General features: G+C 40.6%; 1 protein-coding gene across 1 annotated transcript; it reads right to left on the reverse strand.

Annotated features, from left to right (window-relative positions):
* Positions 1-3565: 3565 nt before the first annotated feature.
* Positions 3566-23028, reverse strand: qtrt2 (queuine tRNA-ribosyltransferase accessory subunit 2). Its single transcript, XM_072688890.1, has 9 exons — positions 22862-23028; positions 21579-21807; positions 18389-18444; positions 15693-15769; positions 13892-14101; positions 13166-13365; positions 11134-11303; positions 7391-7496; positions 3566-5031 (listed from the first exon to the last, which is right to left on the reverse strand). The coding sequence occupies exons 2-9, from the start codon at positions 21776-21778 to the stop codon at positions 4809-4811; spliced, it is 1242 nt and encodes a 413-aa protein (XP_072544991.1). The 5' UTR covers positions 21779-21807; positions 22862-23028; the 3' UTR covers positions 3566-4808.
* Positions 23029-23163: the final 135 nt, after the last annotated feature.

A 23163-nucleotide genomic window follows, 5' to 3' on the forward strand; every position in this document is an offset into this window, starting at 1 on the left:
TCTCCCAATATTTCACAGGCTAAATGTTGTTAAGGAAACCTTAAACATGATTTAACATGCTTTTTTTCAGCAATGGAGTCGTGCTGAGTGTGCATACAGGCCATGGTGGTTGAGTGCATTACTTATTGTTTTCTTTGAATCAATGGTACCTTCTGATACCAGGTCTTTCTGTAGCTCTCCACAGGTGGTCCTTGGTTCTTCTGATAATACCTTTCACTCTTCTGTCTTAAATCCTGTGAGAGCACCTGGTTGTGTCGGGTTTATGGTGAAATTATGTTCTTTTTACTGGATTATTATTAACAGTGCTCAGTGCTTTCAGTAGTTCTTCTGTAACCAATGCCATCTGTATGTTTTGCAACAAGTAGTTGGTAACCAGGTTTTACCCATCATGAGATGTTTTATGTTTAAGTTTGAGTATGTTTTATGTTTAAGATTCTTTTTGTGTCAATTTATTAAAAATCAAAATGTAAAATATCATTTGTACTCCTGTACACCCAAAAGTGTGGCGTATTTTGTTTTCATTTATACTGATTTAGATCTTTTTACAACTTAACTAGAGCCAACCTGTGGTAAATTCAATTGATAGGACATGATTGGGGATTGCCAACACCTGCCTATATTAGGTCCAACAGTTGACAGTGCATGTCAGAGCAAACTCCAAGTTTAAGGTCAAAGGAATTATCTGCAGACCAGCAGTTTAAACCACCAAGAATCTTCCTAGAACTACCTAGACCTAACTGAGCCATTGGGGAAGATGGGCCTTGACCAGAGAGCTGAGCAGGAAATCGAGGGTCACTCTGAAAGAGTGTATCCTATGGAGAGGGAAGAACCTTTCAGAAGGTCAACCATCTAGGCAGCACTTCACAAATCACGGCTTTATAGGAGAATGGCCAGACAGATGCACCTAGAGGACTCTCAAACCATTATGTCCAAAAAAAAAAGTGTGCAAAGCTTGTAGCTTCTTTCCCTGAACCTGAAATTGCTGCCAAAGGTGCATCAACCAAGTACTAGGCTAAGGGTGTGTCTAGATATAAATAATATTTATTTTTTTTAAAGACTCACACAAAAAAAGAAAAAGGACACTAATATTTATATTCTAGCTAGGGATCCATAGCCATGGCCAAAAATATTGGTACCTCTGCATTTCTTTCATATCACTGAAAGAACCTTAGAATGCTGTTTCTGTGTTCACCGCCCGCAGCATCATTAAGAAGTAGAGCCTATGCCACTATAGCTACGTGCTTGTATGTGGATAGAAGTGACTGTACGAATGGTGGCTAAAAGAACCTCAATCAACATCCAAACAAATTCAAGCTCACCTGCAGACACAACAGTGTCATCTGCCACTATCCATCCATCGAAATGGTAGACCCAGGAGGATCCCACTGTTGAGAACAGCTGAGAACAGCTATGATTGGTCAGGATGCTCAGAACACACAAAACACTGTGTTTTGGGGCAAAGGTCAGAGTCGGGCAGCCCTATGGACATCTCCAGAGTTGCCCCCTGAAGTATTAAAGCTGCTATTCTCGTCAGTAGTCTAATTCCACTTCTGCTTTTAATATGTTCTCAGCTTGGTGGTCTCTGTCTGCCTCTGTATTTAAGTGGGGGTAATCATCACAACTGGGAGTGAACTTTTGAGTTTTTGAGTAGGGGCGCGCAGTGGAAGCTGTCCCGCACACCAGAGCCAGAGGGACTTTTAATGATCTGGCTCACGCTCTCTCTGCGATGCTAATTGGCTGAAACGAGCAAGCGGGGCCTCCTGCTGGCAAGTGCCACTCGCCACCTTTTAAATGGAAATGTTACCCGCTGTCACTCTCAATGGCTCTCGACCTCTACCACATCATACAAGGGGAAATCTCACACTCACACACAAGCTGCCGCCTCCAGTAAATGCTGGGCTACTTACATTGGCAAACATGAAGCCAAGCTAATTTGCTTTCATCATTATTGCTCAGGCCAGTAGATCTCCTCCTGGGGGGGTGTGTGGGGGGGGGTGTCTTGTAACAGGTGTTAGATAGCCGTACATACAGTTATGTTGGCTAAACCTCCCTGCAGGTCCTTGCATTTTGCTTTGGATAATTGCAACACCCAATGTCTCTTCAGGTCAAAATGTTTGATACACCTTGAAAATCAGTGTTCCTTCAATTATAACAAGGTCTTCTCTGCAAACCATGGTGCTCCCTTCACCATGTTTCACAGTTGGCATGCCTTTTTGGTGTTAGTGTGCAGGGTCCCAAAGAAACCTTGTCCCATCTGTCCATAAAAGATTTACATTTACATTTATGACATTTAGCTGGCACACTTTTCCAGAGCGACTTACAAGGTTACTGGTATTACAGAGGTGGGCCAATGTTGTGTTGGGTGTCTTGCCCAAGGACTCTTATTGGTGTAGCGCAGCATAGTCACCCAGACCAGGAATCAAACCCCAGTCTCCCACATGGTGTGGTAGCTTACTGGTAGGTAGTGGTGCTATCTGTTGCGCCTGTTGCGCCACACCAACCAAAACAATATCCCAGAAGCACTGGAACATCCAGGTAGTCTTGGCGTTGTTTTCTTTTATTTGAACAGGAATGGCTTCCTTTGTAATGTCCTTCCATTAACACCACCCTTGTTCAATGTTTTTTCCTAAAGTGGACACATGAACAAATATTATTTTACTATTACCATTGAGATCGTCATTTCAAAAGCTTGGTCATTAATATGGACTTGCTTCTCAGAAGGCTTTCCCCAAAGACGGAGTTTGTCTGTAGGAATTTATGTCTATATAGTTAAAAGAAAATCACTTCTGACGTTATGTATGATATTTGATTAGAAAGTTTAAGTCATAATCAATGTTTCAAACCAGGCGAAATATGTCCATGGAGTTGAGATCAGACCTATACAGGTCACAGGAGTTTATCCACAGCAAACTAAGCTAAATCCATGCCTTTATTGACCTCACTTTGTGCATAGGGACACAGTTACGTTGGGACAGCACAGGTTCCCCAAACTGTTGCCACAAAGTTGGAAACATGTAGTTGTCTGATATGTATTTGAATGCTAGAATTAACATCACTCTTCACTAAGGGGCCCTGGAAAAGCCCCAGACCATCATCACTCCTCCACCAAGTTGCACTGCTACCACTATGAAGTCCAGTAAGTAGTGTTCTCCTGGCATCTGCCAAACTCAGATTTGTCATCAGAGTGCCAGATACTAAAGAGTGAGTATTCACTCCACTCCATGCTGCTCCAGCCAAAGCTTGCCAATAGTAACCGCAGGCTTGTGTGCAGCTCCCAACACTCAGTTTTTGTCCCAATATTGCTTCCAGAGGCAGCCTGGAACTGTCAAAAGTGATGCAACAGAGCAGCAATAGAGTTTGTGTGGTCTACGGGCTGGGTGGCTGAGCTGTTGTTACCCCTAGAAGATTCCCCTATTACAATAATAGCACTTACAGTTGGCTTGGGCAGATGTAGCAGGGCAGGCAATTTCACAAACTGACAGCATCCAGTTTAAAGTGACTGAGCTCTTCAGTGAAAGTTGTTCTAATTCTGTGTTTACAGCGATTATTTAACATAAACATAAACCTTAATAATTGGTGTGTTTATTGTTTTGTTTCTACCAATACATGCCAACCTCTAACATCTAAATTCCAACACATGAACCAATAGTCTGCCTTTCCAAACACCAAATAAAATAATCTCCCATGAGTCCCTGTTTATTCAATAGTTAAAAATACATTAAAAAGACAGACAGTACAGAAGCATGACTGTAAAGATCTGAGTCTCAGCATGAGCTGCCCAACTGAAGATGCAAAGGCAGCATGGAGAGGATGTCCTTAAGATTTCTGGTTTCACCAGTGAATATTTCCTCAAATCAATGATAAACTATTTATTTTATTCAAGATAAGTGTTGCTTGTTTACATAGAAACCAACAATAATAATAATAAAACATCTTACAGTTTTTTCCCCAGAAAAAAAGAAACTATGGGTGGTAATGGTGTTTCACGGCCAGAGGCACATGTTGTGGTGTGTGAAAGTACAAACACTAGATTATTACTAGAAATTAAGTTAATTCAAGTAAGCTCACTTGAGACTTTACTTAAGTGTTTACTTATTTGTCTTGTTGCCTAAAGGAATTCTCTGTCACTTACATGTGAACAGATGGTGCTTGACAGAACTGTTATGCTTTGATTTCTGCAGCTGAGGAAGCAAATCACCACAACAGTAAAGGTAAGTGTCAGTCCAAGAAAAAAAAAAAAGAGAACATCATATTCCTATTGTACTACATTAAAGGCTAACAACTAAAGTACAGCATCTACACAGCAGGGTTAGTTTAACAGGTCTTGGAAATGAACAATGAGAGAAGGCCATACCACTATATGAATTCCAATTAGGTCACTTTGGGTAGTTTTGGGTTTTCTTTAATTAAAAACATGTGCTCCTATTTCCTACTTGATAGTTTAAATGAATGTGATGCATCCACTGTTCACTAAATCATTAATAATATTTATTTTCATCAAGATATTTGATTAGGCTGCAAAGTCTGTCTTTTACAGTCTGTTATGAGCCCTCCTCAATCCCCCCCTGTCTGTATGGGAACACTTAACATTTGCACACACACTACTTTCAACACAAATGTTAAACCGCAGGTTCTGAAAACAGATTATTTGTGTAAACATACAAAATAAATAAATTCACCTTTATCAAAACCATTAAACATTTTTTTAACAAAAAACAAACAAACAAATGTGTTATGTTGTGCCCTGCTCTCTATTCATGTTTAAAAAACTAATAAAAAACTGTTCCTCACTCCTCAGTCTATGTGGGTCACTGCAGCACCCTGCTCTTGAAGTCCTGTAGCCGATCATTGGCCACTGCTTCTCGTAGCGCTCTAAAGAACCCGAGGTAATGAGCAGTGTTGTGGAGCATCAGTAACACTCCTGCCAACAGTTCATTGGTCACCAGCAAATGATGGATGTACGCCCTCTTATGGTTCTTACAGCAGTAACAGCTACATCCCTCTACCAGCGGCCGGAAATCGTCCCGGTACCTGAAGCCAAAAAAACATTCAGTCTTAGACAGACATTTTATCAGAAACACCAAGTTGCACTTTGGAGGCTTACAGTTACTCTAACATGTCTACCCAGTGGCACAACTTTCGGCCCTATGATTGGGAGATCACAAGGCATTTACATTTACGGTAATATAATTATAAACCTTAAGAAGTGCAATATAAGTGCTGATTTAAGAAGAGGTGGGTCTTCAGCTGGCATTTGAAGACAGCAAGTGATTCTCGTTCCACCACTTTGCTGCCAGGACAGAAACTCTTGAAGCTCAAAGTACTCTTGGTACACATAGAGTTTTGACAAGGACTGTCTCGATAACTGCACAATCAAAATATTGCGCTATTAACAAGTGAACCACAGGGAATGGCAAGCAATCGCAACACCACGTGACAGACAATGACCTCTGCCTTCATACCCTAGACAGCCCGAGCAGACCACTCTGGGCACAGATCACAGAGAGAGAGAGTTTGGTGCGGTTGGGCATATTGTTAGCAGACTCAGGTCCTCTCTAAACCACACAAGGGAACATGTTTTCTTAAATTTTACTAGACTACAAAAGTTTATTGAAAGGGTGTTGATCTAAAATCAAACCAGTAAACTGGAGCTGTGGTAACCATGACAGAAGGGCTGAGGCAAAACCTGAAAACGAAAATGTGTAATTACAGTCCTGGTCAAATTAACACAAGTTATAGCAACTAATATAACTATATAACAATATCAATATAAATAAACTATAAAAATCTATAAAACTATAAAAAACTATAAAACTATAAAATGTCAAAATAAAAACAGCTGTCCAAATTTAAGCTTAAATTCTTGAATGCTTTGAAAGACATGTTGACATACTGAATACTTTACAAATATATACATGTATATTTAAACTAATTAAATAAAAGAAAAATAAATAGAAAACAATTCTTCTTCAGAGATAAATCACTCTGAATTTCACACAGGCCAGTCACAGTCCTAAATTGTGTTAACACCATGAGTGTGTGCCAGATTAAATATTGTTTTAAGGAAATAAAAAAAGAGAAAGAATGCAGAGAGTGGGAGGTGTGCTGTGAGAACCTGAACATGAAACCACGTCTGAACACAATGTGTGCTTTCAGATTTGGAGGAATATTTAAGGCTCCAAGGAAGACTACATTTGTGCAGCATCAGTGTGGTTAAACAGGTGTATTTATTAAACTGGCAATATATACACAGGCACTATACAAAACATTAAAGTGCCCCCCCCTCCTAATCGATTTCAGCTGTTAAACCCACTTCAGGTCACTATACGTTTCATAGGCTTTATAACACTGAGAAGAAGCTGGCAAATGTAAAGGGGAATGAACAAGAAAAAAACGGAGGGCTTTTGAATTTGAGGCTGGGTATACTTGTCTTAGCAATGCTGATGGGTTTTTAAAGCTTGGCACTGTGCCATGTGTCGTGAAATAGTCCACAGTTGAAAAATCATTAAGAGCAGTGGTCAAAAATGGCTCATTCATAAGAGGTGGAATGAGACTGACAAAAAAAATGGACAGATCAATAAACAGTTTACATTTAGAAAACTGACAGGCCAAAAGGGGGTACACAATATCAGCATGGTGTGCTTATAATGTATTGTATGCTCCCTGTGTGTGTCGGTGTGCAAGCCTTTATTTACCCTGTAACACCTAAAAATTGAACTATCAGTTCTATACGGCCCCTCGTTATTAAAATAATTAGATTAGAGAGAGATTAAGATTAAACACTACAGGAAGTTATTGTGGGTGTGAATAAGCCACCAGAAACTGCTCAGTGGTTTAATAAATAGTGTGCTTCTGTAAATAGGACATATCCAAAACAATATTATAGTAGTATATCATATAAGGAGATACAGAACAGTAAGCGTAATCAAACTTATACATATCAACAGTAGTCACTATGAAATGGGGTACATCATAGTGTAACCACCTAGCATCTTAACATTCAGCACTAGCTTAACATAATTCACAGTTAGCTCAACAAATACACATATGTAGCCCACAAACATCACGCAAGACAATGCTAAATAATACTTACAAGTGATTGTACGCACACCAAGTGAGCAGCTGAATTTCTTTCAACCTGACCACTGAAACTTGGTTTTATACTAGGAAGATAGAGGATCTCTCTCTCTCTCTGGTACTGAGGAACTGGTTATTGCAGCAGTAGAGTTGGTAATGCCTTATAGCTTATGCCTTCTGAGTGAAAGTTTTAACTATTTAAGGGGAGGTGCTTTTGCACAGCTACAACAATAATATGAGTATCATTATGGCTGTAGTCTGTTATTGCATAGAGATATACAGTATATATACAGTGTAATATATACTCACATACCTTTTGTCCTTCAGATTCATCTCAAACTGTGTCATATTTTCAGGGCTGCTGTCTCCATTCTCCTTCAGCTCCTCTACAGCTGGCCTCTCTCCATTTGATTCTAGCACTGCCACACACAAACACAGACACCAGTTTGTTTTATACAAAAGCCTTGTATGTGTATTATTTTATATATAAACCGGCTGAAGACTTATTTTACTGTGAATAGCTATTCGAGTAAAATACAAGTAAAATAAGACACACTTTTATAACATTTTACATAAGGAACATTTTATATATATCTTTTACAGTTTCATAACACAAAAGAAAAAGAGCCTGAAGCAAAAGCTGGAGCACCCTGATGGTTAGTACTTCTAGGTCTGTTAGGTTCTTGAGCCATTTTGCATGTACAGCTCAAGGTCTATTCCCAGATTTTTAATGATGTTTAGGTTTGGGCTGTGAGGGCCACTGCATAACCTTCCGCTTGCACCCATTGAGGTATCTTTGGGGTGTTTAGGGGAGTATTCTGCTGGAGAAGCCATTTTTAGATTTTTTACAGCTGGTCTGATGTTTGCTTCCAGAATTTGCTGGTATCTCATTGCCTCTATCAGGGAAATGTTCTCTATGCCACTGGCTGCAACACAAGCCCAAAGCATGATCAATGTACCTCTGTGTTTAGAGGTGTTCTTTTCAGAAAAATCTTTTTTTTCTATAAACATTTCTAAGGATTCTATTCTGATGACTCTTATTATAAAGGTCCTGTTTGTACTATGTAGGACAGCGCACCACTTTAGAGTGTGCCGATTCTTACTGTAGGTCTGTTGCAGTCAAATTGGTCTTTGGATTTGCCTTTTGAGCGATTCTACCCACAGATATCTCTGAAAGTTTTCCAGAACTCACTTCGACCTCTGTCATTCCAGTTAACTGCCATTTTTTAATTACTTTATGAACTAAGAAAATAAAGTGGGTATAAATTATATTTTTTTTGTTATGCAGCTGTTTACAGGAGCCCAAGGTTTGAGGGGTCAGAGTATTTAGAAAGCTTTGAAAGTTGCATCACCTGGCCTTTACAAACGGTCACTGTGAACAGACCATAGCCCTAAACAAACTAATTAAGACTGAGACCCTGGTGAAAGTTATCTGCCATCTCAATCTTAAGCTGTAAGCTCAGCAACCAACTGAAACATGGAGCTTTCACACACACTCGTACACACAAACACACACTCGTACACACACACACACACTCGTACACACACACACACACTCGTACACACACACACACACACACACACACACACACACACACACACACACACACACACACACACACACACACACACCTCATGTCTGTCCATATACAAAAAAAAAAAGACCACAACCCCTTTCATTCCACAGTGAATTACTGAGATGGCACTTCCCAGACCTACTGCCCTGGCACGAACGCACACACAGGCACTCATTAAAATTACACACAGGCAACAATCCACCTGGGAATGTTTCTTGCCCACTGGCTTCATTAAAGAGTTATCAAGCACTGCCACAGAGAGAGTAGCAGCCCAGTCAACAGAGCAAAGAGCCTTGCCCAAGCATCTCCAGTGTATTAAGCCAAAAAATGAGTGGAAAACAGACAGACGGATATGATGAGAAAACCATTCAACAGAACAAGAGGTTCAGAGGTGAGCAAAGTAAGGAGGAAAGTGAAGAAAAGATGTTAACAGTAAGGAGGGGCGTGAGAGAGAGAGAGAGATAGAGAGAGAAGGAGACAGAGTAAAGAAACGAGTGCAGATGGAAATGTGCCCTGCAGTGTCAGAGGGTGGTTAATCAGCTGGCCGGCCTGTGGCTTGTCCCCCATGGCGCTCTCTAATTGGCTGAGAGGATATCTGCTTACACCCCCCCACCCCCCAGCGCCAGAGGTGGACGGCGGCCCGCCCTGAACTCCATTACCCTCCTCACACTTAATTGATTCGCTCTGCCTGGTTCCGCGCCTCTTTACACGTCACTGACTCTATCAATTACTTTAGTCAGAGACTTTGGGCCCGTAACAGAAAGCGGACATTACAGACTTTGCTTAGTGCAGAAACATGCACCAGTGCAGCACAGAGCACTGCAACAAATAATTGACCACATTATCATAACTGCACCTAAGGATACAGCTAAAGTCTGTACGGATGATCTCAGCCTTTAGCTCAGCTGCAAACAACTGAATTACTGCACCAGACTGTCACGTAACACACAACACACACTCGCTTATAAAACTCTTCTCAAAACAAATGCAGACAGACAGAGAGGCAAGTGGGTTTCCACCCACCAAGTTTTTTGCAAAATGTAAAAATAGAATGAAAAAACATGATTTTTATGATAGAATGAGATGGAAAAGTTAGTAATATCACTAAAGCTAATGTGTGAAAAAGAGTGATAGGAAATGTCTTAAAATAAATGATGACACATCAAGTCACATCATTCTCATCAGTCGACACAGGTGGCTGATGACTGGTGAAACGACTGGCCTTATGGATGGTCCGATCATCACACACAGTTTTTGAAATGCTGAACTGAAAGCTCGTCTGAAAAAATGGCTTAGCACTATGCTTTTGTCAGGGTGGCACAAAGATTTCAGCCCTCATTAGATGCTTGTCTTGCCTGAAGTTTCTGAACGGTGAACAACAACGGAGGTAAATCTCCACATTTTCACGGTAATCACAGTAGCCTGTGTCATCTAAAGTTTCTTTACATAACTGTAGTGGATGGAAGCACGACTTAACATAAGATTTGTGAAATATTTGAATGGAAGCCTGGCTATCTTGTTGTTGAACACTGTTATCTCCAATTCGAAGTCAGATGAGGTGTGCGGCACATTGCCACCTGTAACATTTGCTGACACTTTAGTCTTTAGCCAGATGTATCATTAAAGTGAAAGACTGAGATTGTTGGGGGAGCGTATTTCGGTTTTAGTGGCATGTCACGAGGTTAATAGCATAAAACAGACTTGTGGAATTTTGTGTGTCCTTGTCTAGAGGAAGGGGGCTACTTTAAATAAAGCAGAATCATGAGCACATCAGATTTATAAAAGTAGTTGCAGACTACGATTTCGATCTCTGTTATCCACTGAAAACACGCCACACTGCTGTGGGTTATAGATAATGCACATTTATGGCACCCATAGGGTGTAAATAAAGCACAAATACAAGGACTGAAGGAAGATCTGGGAAACATAGCTGATATTAAAATATTAAAGTCGGGTTTACACATCACAAGAAAAAAAACTGTCCCTGTACTTAGAACAGAAGAAGAGGACAGTTGAGCTGAAACATACTTATTATAGAAGCCATTGGGCAGCTGCTGAATTATGTGGATAAGTACAAGAAGTAACAAATACACTGTTGCGACAGATGAGACTGAAATCTGTTCTAATGAAGTTTTATCCAACTTTTGAACACTTAAGCACCACAAACAATACAAGTGCGCATGCATAATTAGGAAGGGTCTGTGAAAACTCAAAAATATCACAGAAAAACAATACAAATTCTTCCTTCTGGTAAAGGACTCCAACCTTGGACATAATTATACAGATTTACAGTTTATATACAAATCATGCATGTTCAGCATCTGCACAATGGCTTCTGATTTGCGTTTTAGGTCAACACTAACCTAAATAGCTGTCTGCAGTAACTGACCATATGCTACCAACGCAGATAATAGAGATATGAAAGAACATCTACTTCCAGCTTCAAAGGTGTGTAGTGTATCCGTGGACAGTGGCACACCTGTAGAGGGTGATGTACCTGCAGTCTCTGGGTCGGCTACGACTGTATAGTCGAAGCACAGAGCGCATCCTCTTTCCGTCACCTGGAAAGGGAAGAAACCTTCAAAAAGATCCACTCCTGCCTCCACACAAGCTATCACTTCGTCTGGACGGCCGACACCCTGCAGCAACCTGGCAAACAGCCAAAGAAAAGCCTTCAGAAAACAGAGGTGAGGAAAAAGAGAGAACTCCTGAACTTTAAAGTAATCTCACAAAAGCACAGACTTCAGAACCAAGTTTAGACTCTGCCTGAATATGCGGACAAAGTATTGCCTATGAAACTGCTGCAAGCAGGTCTAATAAATAAATAAATGAACAAACATGAAATACCTCAGACTGTGTTCAGTCCACAGGGGAATCATAAAGTATTAATACAACACCACTGTATCTACAGCTTATCGGGAAAAGCTGGAGCTCTGCAGCCTGTGCAATGGTCGAGGTTGTACGAAGTGAACTGTTGGAGAAACTTTTTTACATTAGGATTTTAGGACCTTATCGCTTTGTGATGTAAAACGTACTAAGGAGGAGAAACCCTAAAACGGGACTGCTTGTTTGGCATGGCTAGCTTGACCGATCTTGATGTGCTCCTTCATTCACTGACTGGCAGTATGCTCCCATTTCAGATACTCCACTCGCGCTCAAGGGAACCTTCAGTTCCTAATGAGACTCCAGAGGTCTCAGTGGGAGGGTTTGCTGTCTTACAAGCCCCTACAGCAGGCTTCCAAATCTTTAGGGAAACAGGATGCTTTTTTTGTAACCCCCCCAACCCCCCCCCCCCCCCAACAGTCAGTCTGCTTTAGAGGGTGGTTAGCATTAGCGAGTGACTCAGGCATGTTCGGCATCGTTACAACAAGCTGAATGCAGAACAACTTTGTTCTTGAAACTACTCTTCCCTCCCCTCCAGCATCCCCATGGATGTTGCAGGGATGATGCGGTTGCCATGGCTCCTGGGGCGGGTGGAGTGTTGAAATGGCTGCTGAGAGTTTGAGGGTAGGTAATCAAGAGAAAGCAATGGGTGACTTGAGGTGGAGAGTGCAATGATCACTCAGTCTCCAACTGAGAGGGACAAAAGTACTGTTGGAGGGCGTGCATGTGCGTATGTGTGGCAGGGCTGAACAGATTTTCCCATTTTCTTTTCAATGTACTTGTTTATATTTTGCACCTGTTAGCAAGGTATCCCCAATCACACAATACCAAGCTGGGAGGGTGAACGGTAGCACATGCCTCCCCAAGACATGTGAAGAGGCATACTTTCAAACTGCTGCTAGTGTAACATGATGAAAAATGGCTACAATTTTGGCCAAACCACTGCAAACCCTCCCACCATAGGTTCTGAAATCAACACAGGATGAAAGTGATACATTTAGATGATCAATTCAGTGGTGCTGAAAGTACTTAACTTAGGGTTGGTGACCACGACTTACTACAGCTGGTAGCCTTTCTGTGCCTCATTGGGTTGACCAACACACAGTACAGATCTGAGAAGGATGGCCGTATATTTACACAAGTCAGAAGCGTCTCTTGGAGCCATTTCTTCACAACTGAAGGTTCCAAGACCAGCAGTTCTTGTATAGGTTATGGTGAGGTGTAGCCACCTTGCCTAGGTGTTAAGACAGATACTGTTACACAGAGAGCTGAGAGGACATTGGTTTAGGTGCTCAGAAACAACCCAAGACAACCAGCCTGACATCTACACTGGCAATCTACACCAGTGTCATTGACAAGTGATCCTTACATTGCTGCTGTCCAAGAAAGAAGCTCTACTCCAAAAGCAACATCTTGACTAAAGGTTGCAGCTGACCACATGGACAAAGAAACAACCTTCTCGAGGAAAGTTTTATGGTCAGATGAGACAAAGTTATTTGACCACAATGACCAGAGGGGCGTTGAAGGAAAAGTAACCTCTCTCAAGGTTTTTGCATGACAGCGATGGTAAGTCTGGCCCTAGGGTGTGGCGGACAAAAAGGGAGGTTAACTTTAATTCCGACTTTTACCTTGGCTTTTCCTGAGGCAGTTCTGCGGTCACTGCCGTAATCAGTTGACTTCTCAGGTCCTGTTCCATGGCGGCAGACTGGAACCCGTCCAGGACGAATCCTGCCACGGGCCGCTTGGCCGTCTCCCGCGCTGACCTGACCCTTTCCTCCAAAATATCGCCTCCCTCCACCACTCCAAATATCTCTGCCTGCTTCAGCTCCTGTCAGCAACAGGGAAAATGCACCGTAATCAGCCAGAGAGCGGTTCCATGAGCAGAAGCTGCTAACAGAGAAAATACACTGACAAAGTTCATCTGTCATCAAAAGAAGAACCTATTCCTGGCAGAATTTATCCACTAAGACCACTCTGAACACGACAGCAGTCTATGTACAATAGGCGGCTGAATGTCTCCATGAGCCAATAGCATACAAATACACCTTCAAATTTGAGAGTTTTTGTACATTTGCTACATTCTGACCCACAAATAAACGCAAATCTCTGCACTGCAGACTGCAGAAACATTAATAGAAGTATTTCTGGGTCAGCTGATGCAAAAGACCAAATAATGGACAGCTTTACTGCAACATTGCTAGACTACCTTCAAGTCAGACTGTTTGTGCTTACATCAACACCTTTTTAATCATTCACATTTTCTAATCAGCTAAACTAATGTGGAACTAGCAAATCTATTCTCTGCCATATATGACAGTAGAAGAACAAGAACAAGTACACTGGGCGTACACTACCTGGGTTTTCTCATGTAGTATTAGACACTCGTCCAGGTGGGCTAGAGTGCGGTCCACTGCTTTGCGGACCCTTTTGCGTGAAGTGTTGGCTTGCCATGTCTCTCCATCCGCCATGCTCTGATAGAAGTCTGGCCGGATAGCCGCCTGCATGGCCATGAACTTAGCCACAGTCAATTCCATTCTTCCTCCACTGCCCCACACTGACACAGTCTACAATAGACCACACAAAACCATCTATAAGTCACATGCAAAAGTTTGGATTGGCATGTTTTTACAAGCAAACTTCACTATGGCAATTTTCTGAAAATGCTTATGTACACTGAAATGTGTAGAAGTGCATTAGAATAAACCCAAATAATCATAGTCAGTGGTTAGTAGTCAGAATGTGTTATTGGTCAGTATACTGGTTAGAAGAGCATAGGATTGGTGACTTTTCTGTTGTTCAGTCACAGATATGGATGGAAACTGAAACCGGAGTGTGCTGGAAATGGTTAAACTAACACACTTAAGTCACAAAGCCTTTTCTGGGCATCTCTCTTTGAGCTGAGAGAGATGCCCTATTTCTTATAAAAATTTATTCTAAAAAATCCTCTTCAGACTAACCATGCTGTGTGTTTGCTCCCAGGGCCCTCGGCACGTCTTTTAACACTACATCGCCCTCCCCTCAGTAATATGAGTAACCTTGTAAGTCGCTCTGGATGAGAGCATCAGCTAAATGCCATAAATGTACCAACTATTTCAAAAGCCTACATTGACAAACTTATAGATGCATTAGAACCTTTTTCATAAAGGGATAGCAACATAGACATCGAGTGAAGACCTTTTTCTTATTCTTTTATAAAGTGACATTTCCATTTTTTTGCTCTTATGTGAAGAGCTATTAAAGTACTGGCTGAACATAAAGTTCACAAATTAGTCACGACAAAAATGAGAGAAACAGTCATTTTTGGAATGTTTGAACAGTTCTGATTCACATACTGGAGTGTGCTTACATGAGCTTTATAATCCGATAACTGCAGAATATCAGATTTTGTCAGTAATACAATCAACGTGTTTACATGCTCTAAAGTAACATGATGATAAACTCCACATTTTATCAGGTTTCTGCTTTGCAACCAGCCAATAAACTCAGAGAATATGAGAGAATGTGATGTAAAAGCCATGAAAAAGCCATGTAAACCCCAAATCTCATGCTGTTTATTTATTTATTTTTTAAAAAACACAGCAAGCCACAATGCATACCACAAACATGCCTCATCTAGAGGATGAAGAATCTCTAAATAATTTTTATTTTGTATTTAGTATTTAGTATTTAGCTGCCGTCGTGGGCACTGTGTTAAACACTGCTTGCTTATTTCCAGCACCACAGCTTGTTTTCATGCCTGCGCACACTGAGAAATCCAAGAATATTCTGGCTAAGAGTATAAATGCACTGATAAATATGAATACTGAGCTAAAATCCAGCTCTATCGAATTTCTAGACCTCTTAGATTGTAAGAAAATGGAATATACTGTTTACATGACCACTTGAATTATCAGATAACTGCAGAAATCAGATAACTGTAGGAACTGAAGAAGCGCTGCTATTACCATGCAGATGCAAAAACATGCATAAACTTGTCTAAATATTCAACATTTTGGAGCAATTCCGAGAATTCTGAATGATTCAGTGTGAACATCACTTTCTCTCTTTAACTTTACCCCGAACTCTAAAATCCAGCTAAACTCCAACACAAATGGGAAATAGGGGTATTTTTTTGAGCCACACATTGATTAGCTGGGATATTCAGTGTCATCTGACCTTGTTGGTGATGTGGCCTGCAGGGGAGGTGGTGGCAGAGTCATGGAGGGAGCAGTAGATCGCAGTGTCATGTAACCCTGTTGGGACAAAACACAAGTTTATAGTTTCTGGAATAACACACTCAGCATCTTCAGCATTCTAAAGGGTGGGAGACACATCTCCCACCACAATAAAGGAGGGATGAAGGACAGCTATGAATAAAGAAAACTGCAGCACTTATTGAACGCATTACCTATCCCAGCAGATCATAGGCATACAATACGAGGAAATGCAAGCTACTTGCTATTCGCACATGAAACGCACAGGATGAGTGCAGTCTAAAGCAATCAGGCGGGACACTTGTTCATCATGGCAACACTGCTTGCATGGCAAAACAAACAAAGAATAAACGGATCGTTTTGAAGCCTTGTCAAATAAATTCACAGAAGGAATGGAACCAATTGTGCAATTGATGAGCGTGACTTTGCTGATGACAGTGCATATTTGCGTGAAGGGTCTAAACAGATTTGTTTCCAGTGCTGGAGTTCAATTATCCATCTTGAAGACCGGCTGACATTTAGCTACTTAAAAGCAAACTGGCGGATCATTCTGAACGGAGCGCGCCACACAAACATAAACAGAGTCAAAGGTGTTTGACACCATCAGGTGAAGCAGCAGTTTTATTCCTTTTAATTATGCAGTCCGGTCACTCGCTGGCCCCTCCGGCCACACTTCAATAAGTTTCCTCAACTGAAACAATACAAATGAAGTCACTAATTACATTTCTGCTTGTTAATGTAAGTGCCAAAGGCGAGCGACGGCTGACTGGGTTTCGATAGTTCTCCCGAACCCTGCCTGAAATACTCAACTTAATGGGGTTCATAACAGCAGGAAATGCCGCCCGCTGCGGCGACCCCCCCAGCCCCTAACCCCAGGCTAAACCATATCTGATGATGCATAAATCTACAGACAGTTAAGGGAAATAAACTGGAGCACCAGTGAATTTAGTTTAGAGTACAAAAAATAAAATGTTAAGAAATAAGAGGCAGCCCTGTAGAATCTTACACCAATTTGTCATGTTTGTTATATAGAATGTCATATTTATTTATTTATATATAAACTAAAAATTAAAAAGATTATTAAACATGACAAATCAAACAAGGTGTAGATGTAACCAAGCTACAAAGTTCACATACAAACTTCTCAAGCAGGATGGCTAAAAGCAATGAGGAACTGTAGACAATAATCACTAGCATTAGTGCTACTTGCTAAATAGATTGCTAGAAAAAGAAAAGGAAAAAAAATATCCAAATCCAAATCCAACTGTTGCTGTTTTCCCTAGGGAAAGTGGGCAAACAAGAGTACAGTTCACAACCTGCAACAAGCAGATGCTGTTAGAAGCTGTTAGACGATGCAACAAGAAAAAGCACACAAGTAAATCAACAAAAGAATGGTTGTGTTTTGGAATGGTCAGAGTAAGAGCTAACCGGAAAGAAAAACAACAGTTGGCTGGTTCATCACATGATACTGGGAGTAATTAGGAATTAGGAAATAACTAAAATGGGGAAGATATTACACTAAATAGTTAGTAAAAGCACATAGCTATTCCCTAAATGTGTTGAGACCGGACTCTGTCTCATCCTTTGATCAAGAGAGAAAACTAAGAGGGCATCTTTCCCTGGGTGGCTGTAAGATTTCTTTTTTTCTCAAAAATAAAGATACATTTAGTAAGCAATGCATCCATCCCATAATTTAAATTGGACCCATATAAGAGTCAGCACATTAATTACATTACATTACGCATACTGTTTTTTCCCCTTCTAATAAGTCAGAAGCACAATGGTGTTATTTCTTTTAATTAAAATTTATGTTCAATGCCCATTTATAAAGATAATAACCTAGGAACTCTAAAAGTCAGCTCATTAGAATGCATTACTTTCTTCCCTGCTGAACTGATACTGGTGAGAAATGATAGTAGTGAGAAATGATACTGGGGAGATCATTACATGTTCTTTTTAACATCTACTTTACATGGTTACATGGTCTCCCAGTGGCAACCCTGAAGCTAAGGAGTCCTGGACAGACTTGATCATGAAGATTTAAAATGGTAATTTATTATGACTTCAATTACATGTTATAAAATTTGAAAAAATTTTTGGAAGCATGAAATATATATGTCAGTTTGATTTGACTCACCTTGCTGTTTTTTTTTATTGACACTACTTTTGGACAGCCTTATTGTTGTTGACAGGCTTTTAAAGATTTCACCATTTCTTGGATCGGGAAATGTGCATTTACTGCACAAATTTTTTTCAATCAGCAATACTGCTTACACCAGACACTGTCTACACTGGCGTTAGCATGAAAAATGAATCAGATATTTCAAAAATTAAACATGTACCAGTGTAAGACTTTTAGTGTTTCAGACATTCTGCCTTTGGTTGCCAGTAAACAGAACATCCCTGACATTTAGTACAATCTTCTTAACAGGCTTGTTGACTTTTAAATGGGGACGCTGTTCACTGCACACATAATACTCCTTGCTACAGCTCCTTAATCATGACAAGACCTTGGGGTGAACACCGATTCCTCACGCTCTATTACAGATTATGTCCAGAGACCTCAAAAATGACCCAAGGTAGAAAAATATCCTGTCTAGACTGTGGTGGATAAATGTTAAAACAGAGCAATATGTAATATTTAAGAGCATTTCTAACCTGCAAACTTCCGTACACCCTCTTTAAACTCCTCCAGAACTTCATGGTGCTCTGCGCTGAAAAAGAAACAAAACAAGCAAGCATTTTAATAACTTAACAAGTTTTGAGTTAATGACTCTTATTTTTCCAGCGATGGTGATAGACTGAGGGGTCTGTGTTGTGATTTCTACAATACAACTAAAGCCATTTCATTTACCATCCAAAACTGCCAGTGAACCTACACATCTTCTGAGTAAGATGCCTCATAGAAATAATGGGCAATGAAAGAGCCTTCTGGATAAGTTTTATGTACATATGAGACAAAAGTGTTTGGAGGAGTAAAGTTGAGGCATCAACCCTAAGAACACTGTACTAAACGTTAAGCATGATGGTGGTAGCAACATGCTCTGGGAGTATTTTGGAACTGATATATTGCACAGAATAATATAAGTGCTCTGAAGTGGACAGAATAATGAAGTAGGACTACCTGAGAATTCTTCAGTATAACTTCAGTAGAGCTGGGCGATATGGAAAAAATTGATATCACGATATGTAAAGACATTTTTTTTTACAATATACAAAATTTATCACAATATTTTGTCATGTAGACAAAATGCACCAACAGCGTAGAATGTTTAAAAACTGCTATTTTTACTCAAAATATGCTTCATTGCATTGAATTAAATAAGACTGATTACACTGTTTGTAACGAAACATGCAGTTTATCAGTGCTCTTTAAGCACTGCTGATTTCCACAATATACTCATATTTCTCCACATAAGCATATTGTGTACCATGATAACAACGCTTATCACAATACGATAAAATACTGTCATATTGCCCAGCTCTAAGTATAACCTAATATAACTAGATGTGGAACTTGGACACAATTGGGTGTTCCAACAGGACAACAACCCCAAATACATCAAAGAGGGTTTTGGAATGGGTAAAGTAGCCTACTACTAAGCTTCTGGGATGGCCTTCACAGGTTTTTTTGGTTAAAACTTGGGTCCATGCCACGACACCAGATAATTAAACCAAACTCTACCAGCTTTGCCAAGTAGAGTAGTCCAATATCCAACCAGAATTTTGCCAGAAGCTTGTTGAAGGCTACCAAAACCATCTAGTCAAGCCTAAAAATACACCAAATATTAGGTGTGCTGTATACAGTGGGGGAAAAAAGTATTTAGTCAGTCACCAATTGTGCAAGTTCTCCCACTTAAAAAGGTTGAGAGAGGCCTGTAATTGACATCATAGGTAGACCCCAACTATGAGAGACAAAATGAGAAAAAAAAATTCAGAAAATCACATGTCTGATTTTTAAAGAATTTATTTGCAAATAATGGTGGAAAATAAGTATTTGGTCAATAACAAAAGTTCATCTCAATACTTTGTTATATATCCTTTGTTGCCAATGACAGAGGTCAAACGTCTGGTAAGTCTTCACAAGGCTGGCACACACTATGGCTGGTATGTTGGCCCATTCCTCCATGCAGATCTCCTCTAGAGCAGTGATGTTTTGGGGCTGTCGGCGGGCAACACAGACTTTCAACTCCCTCCAAAGGTTTTCTATGGAGTAGAGATCTGGAGACTGGCTAGGCCACTCCAGGACCTTGAAATGCTTCTTACGAAGCCACTCCTTTGTTGCCTCCAGTGTGCTTGGGATCATTGTCATGCTGAAAGACCCAGCCACGTTTCATCTTCAATGCCCTTGCTGATGTAAGGAGGTTTGCACTCAAAATCTCACAATACATGGCCCCATTCATTCTTTCATGTACACGGACCAGTCGTCCTAGTCCCTTTGCAGAGAAACAGCCCCAAAGCATGATGTTGCCACCCCCATGCTTCACAGTTGGTACTTCGGTGTTCTTTGGATGCAACTCAGCATTCACTCTCCTCCAAACACAACGAGTTGTGTTTGTACCAAACAGTTCTACTTTGGTTTCATCTGACCATAAGACATTCTCCCAATACTCTTCCGGAACATCCAAATGCTCTCTAGCAAACTTCAGGGGCGCCTGGATATTTACTGGCTTAAGCAGGGGAACACGTCTGGCACTGCAAGATCTGAGTCCCTGGCGGCGTAGTGTGTTACTGACGGTAGCCTTTGTAACGTTGGTCCCAGCTTTCTGCAGGTCATTCACTAGGTCCCCCCGTGTGGTTCTGGGATTTTTGCTCACCGTTCTTGTGATCATTTTGACCCCACGGGCTGAGGTCTTGCGAGGAACCCCTGATCGAGGGAGATTAGCAGTGGTCTTGTAGGTCTTCCATTTTCTGATTATTGCTCCCACAGTAGATTTCTTTACACCAAGCTGCTTGCCTATTGCAGATTCAGTCTTCCCAGCCTGGTGCAGGTCTACAATTTTGTTTCTGGTGTCCTTCGACAGATCTTTGGTCTTCACCATAGTGGAGTTTGGAGTGTGACTGTTTGAGGTTGTGGGCAGGTGTCTTTTCTTCTGTTAACGAGTTCAAACAGGTGCCATTAATACAGGTAATGAGTGAAGGACAGAGAAGCCTCTTAAAGAAGTTACAGGTCTGTGACAGACAGAAATCTTGCTTGTTTGTAGGTGACCAAATACTTATTTTCCACCATTATTTGCAAATAAATTCTTTAAAAAAAAAAATTCAGAATATTTTTTTCTCATTTTGTCTCTCATAGTTGAGGTCTACCTATGATGTCAATTACAGGCCTCTCTCAATTTTTAAGTGGGAGAACTTGCACAATTGGTGACTGACTAAATACTCCCCCCCCCCCACTGTATATATGTGCATATGTTGTATCCTGTATAGACTTCAGAAATTCCCTAAGAAATAAGTGTGTAAAAACTTCCTATTGCAACTACATGTCTTTCTCATTCTCTCTCTTTCTCTATTAAAAACTAATTTAGGTTAAACCCTTCTCAAAACTACCATAAATCACCGTTCCACGTAATCACTTTCTGTAAAGGTGCTTTGAAAGGCATAATGTCTTCAGACCCCTAGTTCCTTTTACCATAACTGGGAACACTTCTGACATTTCAGTACACTTTAAGCATTTCACACCAGATTTCACATCATATTGACTTTGTTTACATCTCAACCATTTAATATGCACAAGTTATATTAGTGGATTTCCCCTTTAACTAATAGTGTCTTCCATAGATGTACTAGTTAATGAAAAAGCAACACTGGCGTAACTATGTGGAGAGATCATTATGTTATATGTTCTTACAGGCTATCCAGTGTGACCTGTGAGACTGCAGGCAGGCTGCTCACTGTGTGTAGGGTGTCCTGAGTCAGATGAGGCACCGTGGCACAGCGGGTGTAGAGGAGGCAGCCTGGCACTTCCAATGACTGCTGCCCTGTTTGCCCTATCGCAGTTAACAGGCCCAGCCTGCATCCTTGCACCACTTTAGACAATTCCAGTTTCATCACTCCACTATACAGGTATTAGTGCCTCCCTGTAGAAAAGGAAAATGAAACCTCATCAGAGTTAGCTACATCATCTCAATATCAACTTTCACTGTCTACTTTTGGCACATCATAGAGATATCTGGCCTACATCAGTCTATGAATCTATCCAGCCACTGATATGATATCAATTACTCACACTTTGTCACAAAAGAGGCTTTACAGGAATCAAGTAGTAGGACAAGAGATCAACAAAGCAAAAATCTGATTTCAATAAGAGCAATGGTGAGGTCAGGTTCTGATGATGGATGATCAGTCCAACTCATCCAGAACTCAGCTCCACAGCCTAACTCTAGGGGGCCTTACACCCCTCAATCTGACACTTGGCACTGGACATTCATTTTAAGTTGAACTGATTTGAAGGACTATCTGGACACTTTTGCACATATGATCCTATCAGACCAGTGATCCTATCTACTCACAATGATAATTCTTCAAGACTACGCTTAATCTTTGTCTAGAAAACTGGCCCATACTGTATGTAATAAATCTGTAGTTAAACCCCTGCCCTCTAAGGCATGGTACAACTATGCCACTAACTACAGAGTACGGTTTGAATTTCCCCATCTACATTTCATTCTAAGCACTAATGTTGTATCTCCCACTAAAACGAGAATAATAAATTATGAGACGGACTGTTCCCAATACTAATGCAGTTAAATATGAATATTTTAGCATTAAAGCACGACTACACTCATGAGGCTTATCAGTAAAACATAGGTAACAGAGTTAGCCCAGCCACTACTGTCTGCATCTACTCGTGCCTTTGTGATAAACTAATCTGTATCATAAATCACTTCTCGGTGTCAGATATATATATATATAGACACCTAGACAGCCAGCAAATATTTTAACTGTGCTTAAAAGTCAAGAACCTGAAGAGTGGTCAAAATGTCAGACGCTTGTTGATGGCTACCAAAAGTGTCTGGTCAACGTGCGACTTACTAACGGCCACTTAAACAGATATCAGGAGTGCTGCATATTTTTGACCCTGTATGCATCATTTGTGTTGATTTCAGAAATCAGAGTATGTAAACTTCTCACCGCAGCTGTTTCTCTTCAAAATGAGCGTGTTAAAAGAAAAACAAGGCTTCTAAAAAACACTTCTCAAAACTACCATAACACGTCTCATAAACGAGTACGCATAAAATACTTTAAAACATCTGCTTACCAAAACTGCAAAACACGTGAGACACTAGCTACAAGTCGCAGAATTACGACCGGTGTGTCTCTCACTTACTACGTCACCATACAGAACATGAAGCAGTCCCTTAAAATATTACAGCCTAAATACAAAAGATACGGATGAATTCAGATTCGTGCAAAAATAACTTTTATGCAAAAAA

Source organism: Salminus brasiliensis, chromosome 1 (assembly GCF_030463535.1).
Source record: "Salminus brasiliensis chromosome 1, fSalBra1.hap2, whole genome shotgun sequence".
In the NCBI taxonomy this organism is placed as follows: Eukaryota; Metazoa; Chordata; class Actinopteri; order Characiformes; family Bryconidae; genus Salminus; species Salminus brasiliensis.

What these genes read in the sequence shown, in the direction of transcription:
- qtrt2 (XM_072688890.1), bottom strand. Translation starts at nt 21,778, where the DNA reads ATGAAACTGGAATTGTCTAAAGTGGTGCAAGGATGCAGGCTGGGCCTG. An exon ending in TACTACATGAGAAAACCCAG is followed by an intron (nt 13,366 to 13,891) that starts GTAGTGTACGCC and finishes TGTTGCTGACAG; the next exon opens with GAGCTGAAGCAGGCAGAGAT. An exon ending in AGGTACATCACCCTCTACAG is followed by an intron (nt 7,497 to 11,133) that starts GTGTGCCACTGT and finishes TGTGTGTGGCAG; the next exon opens with TGCTAGAATCAAATGGAGAG.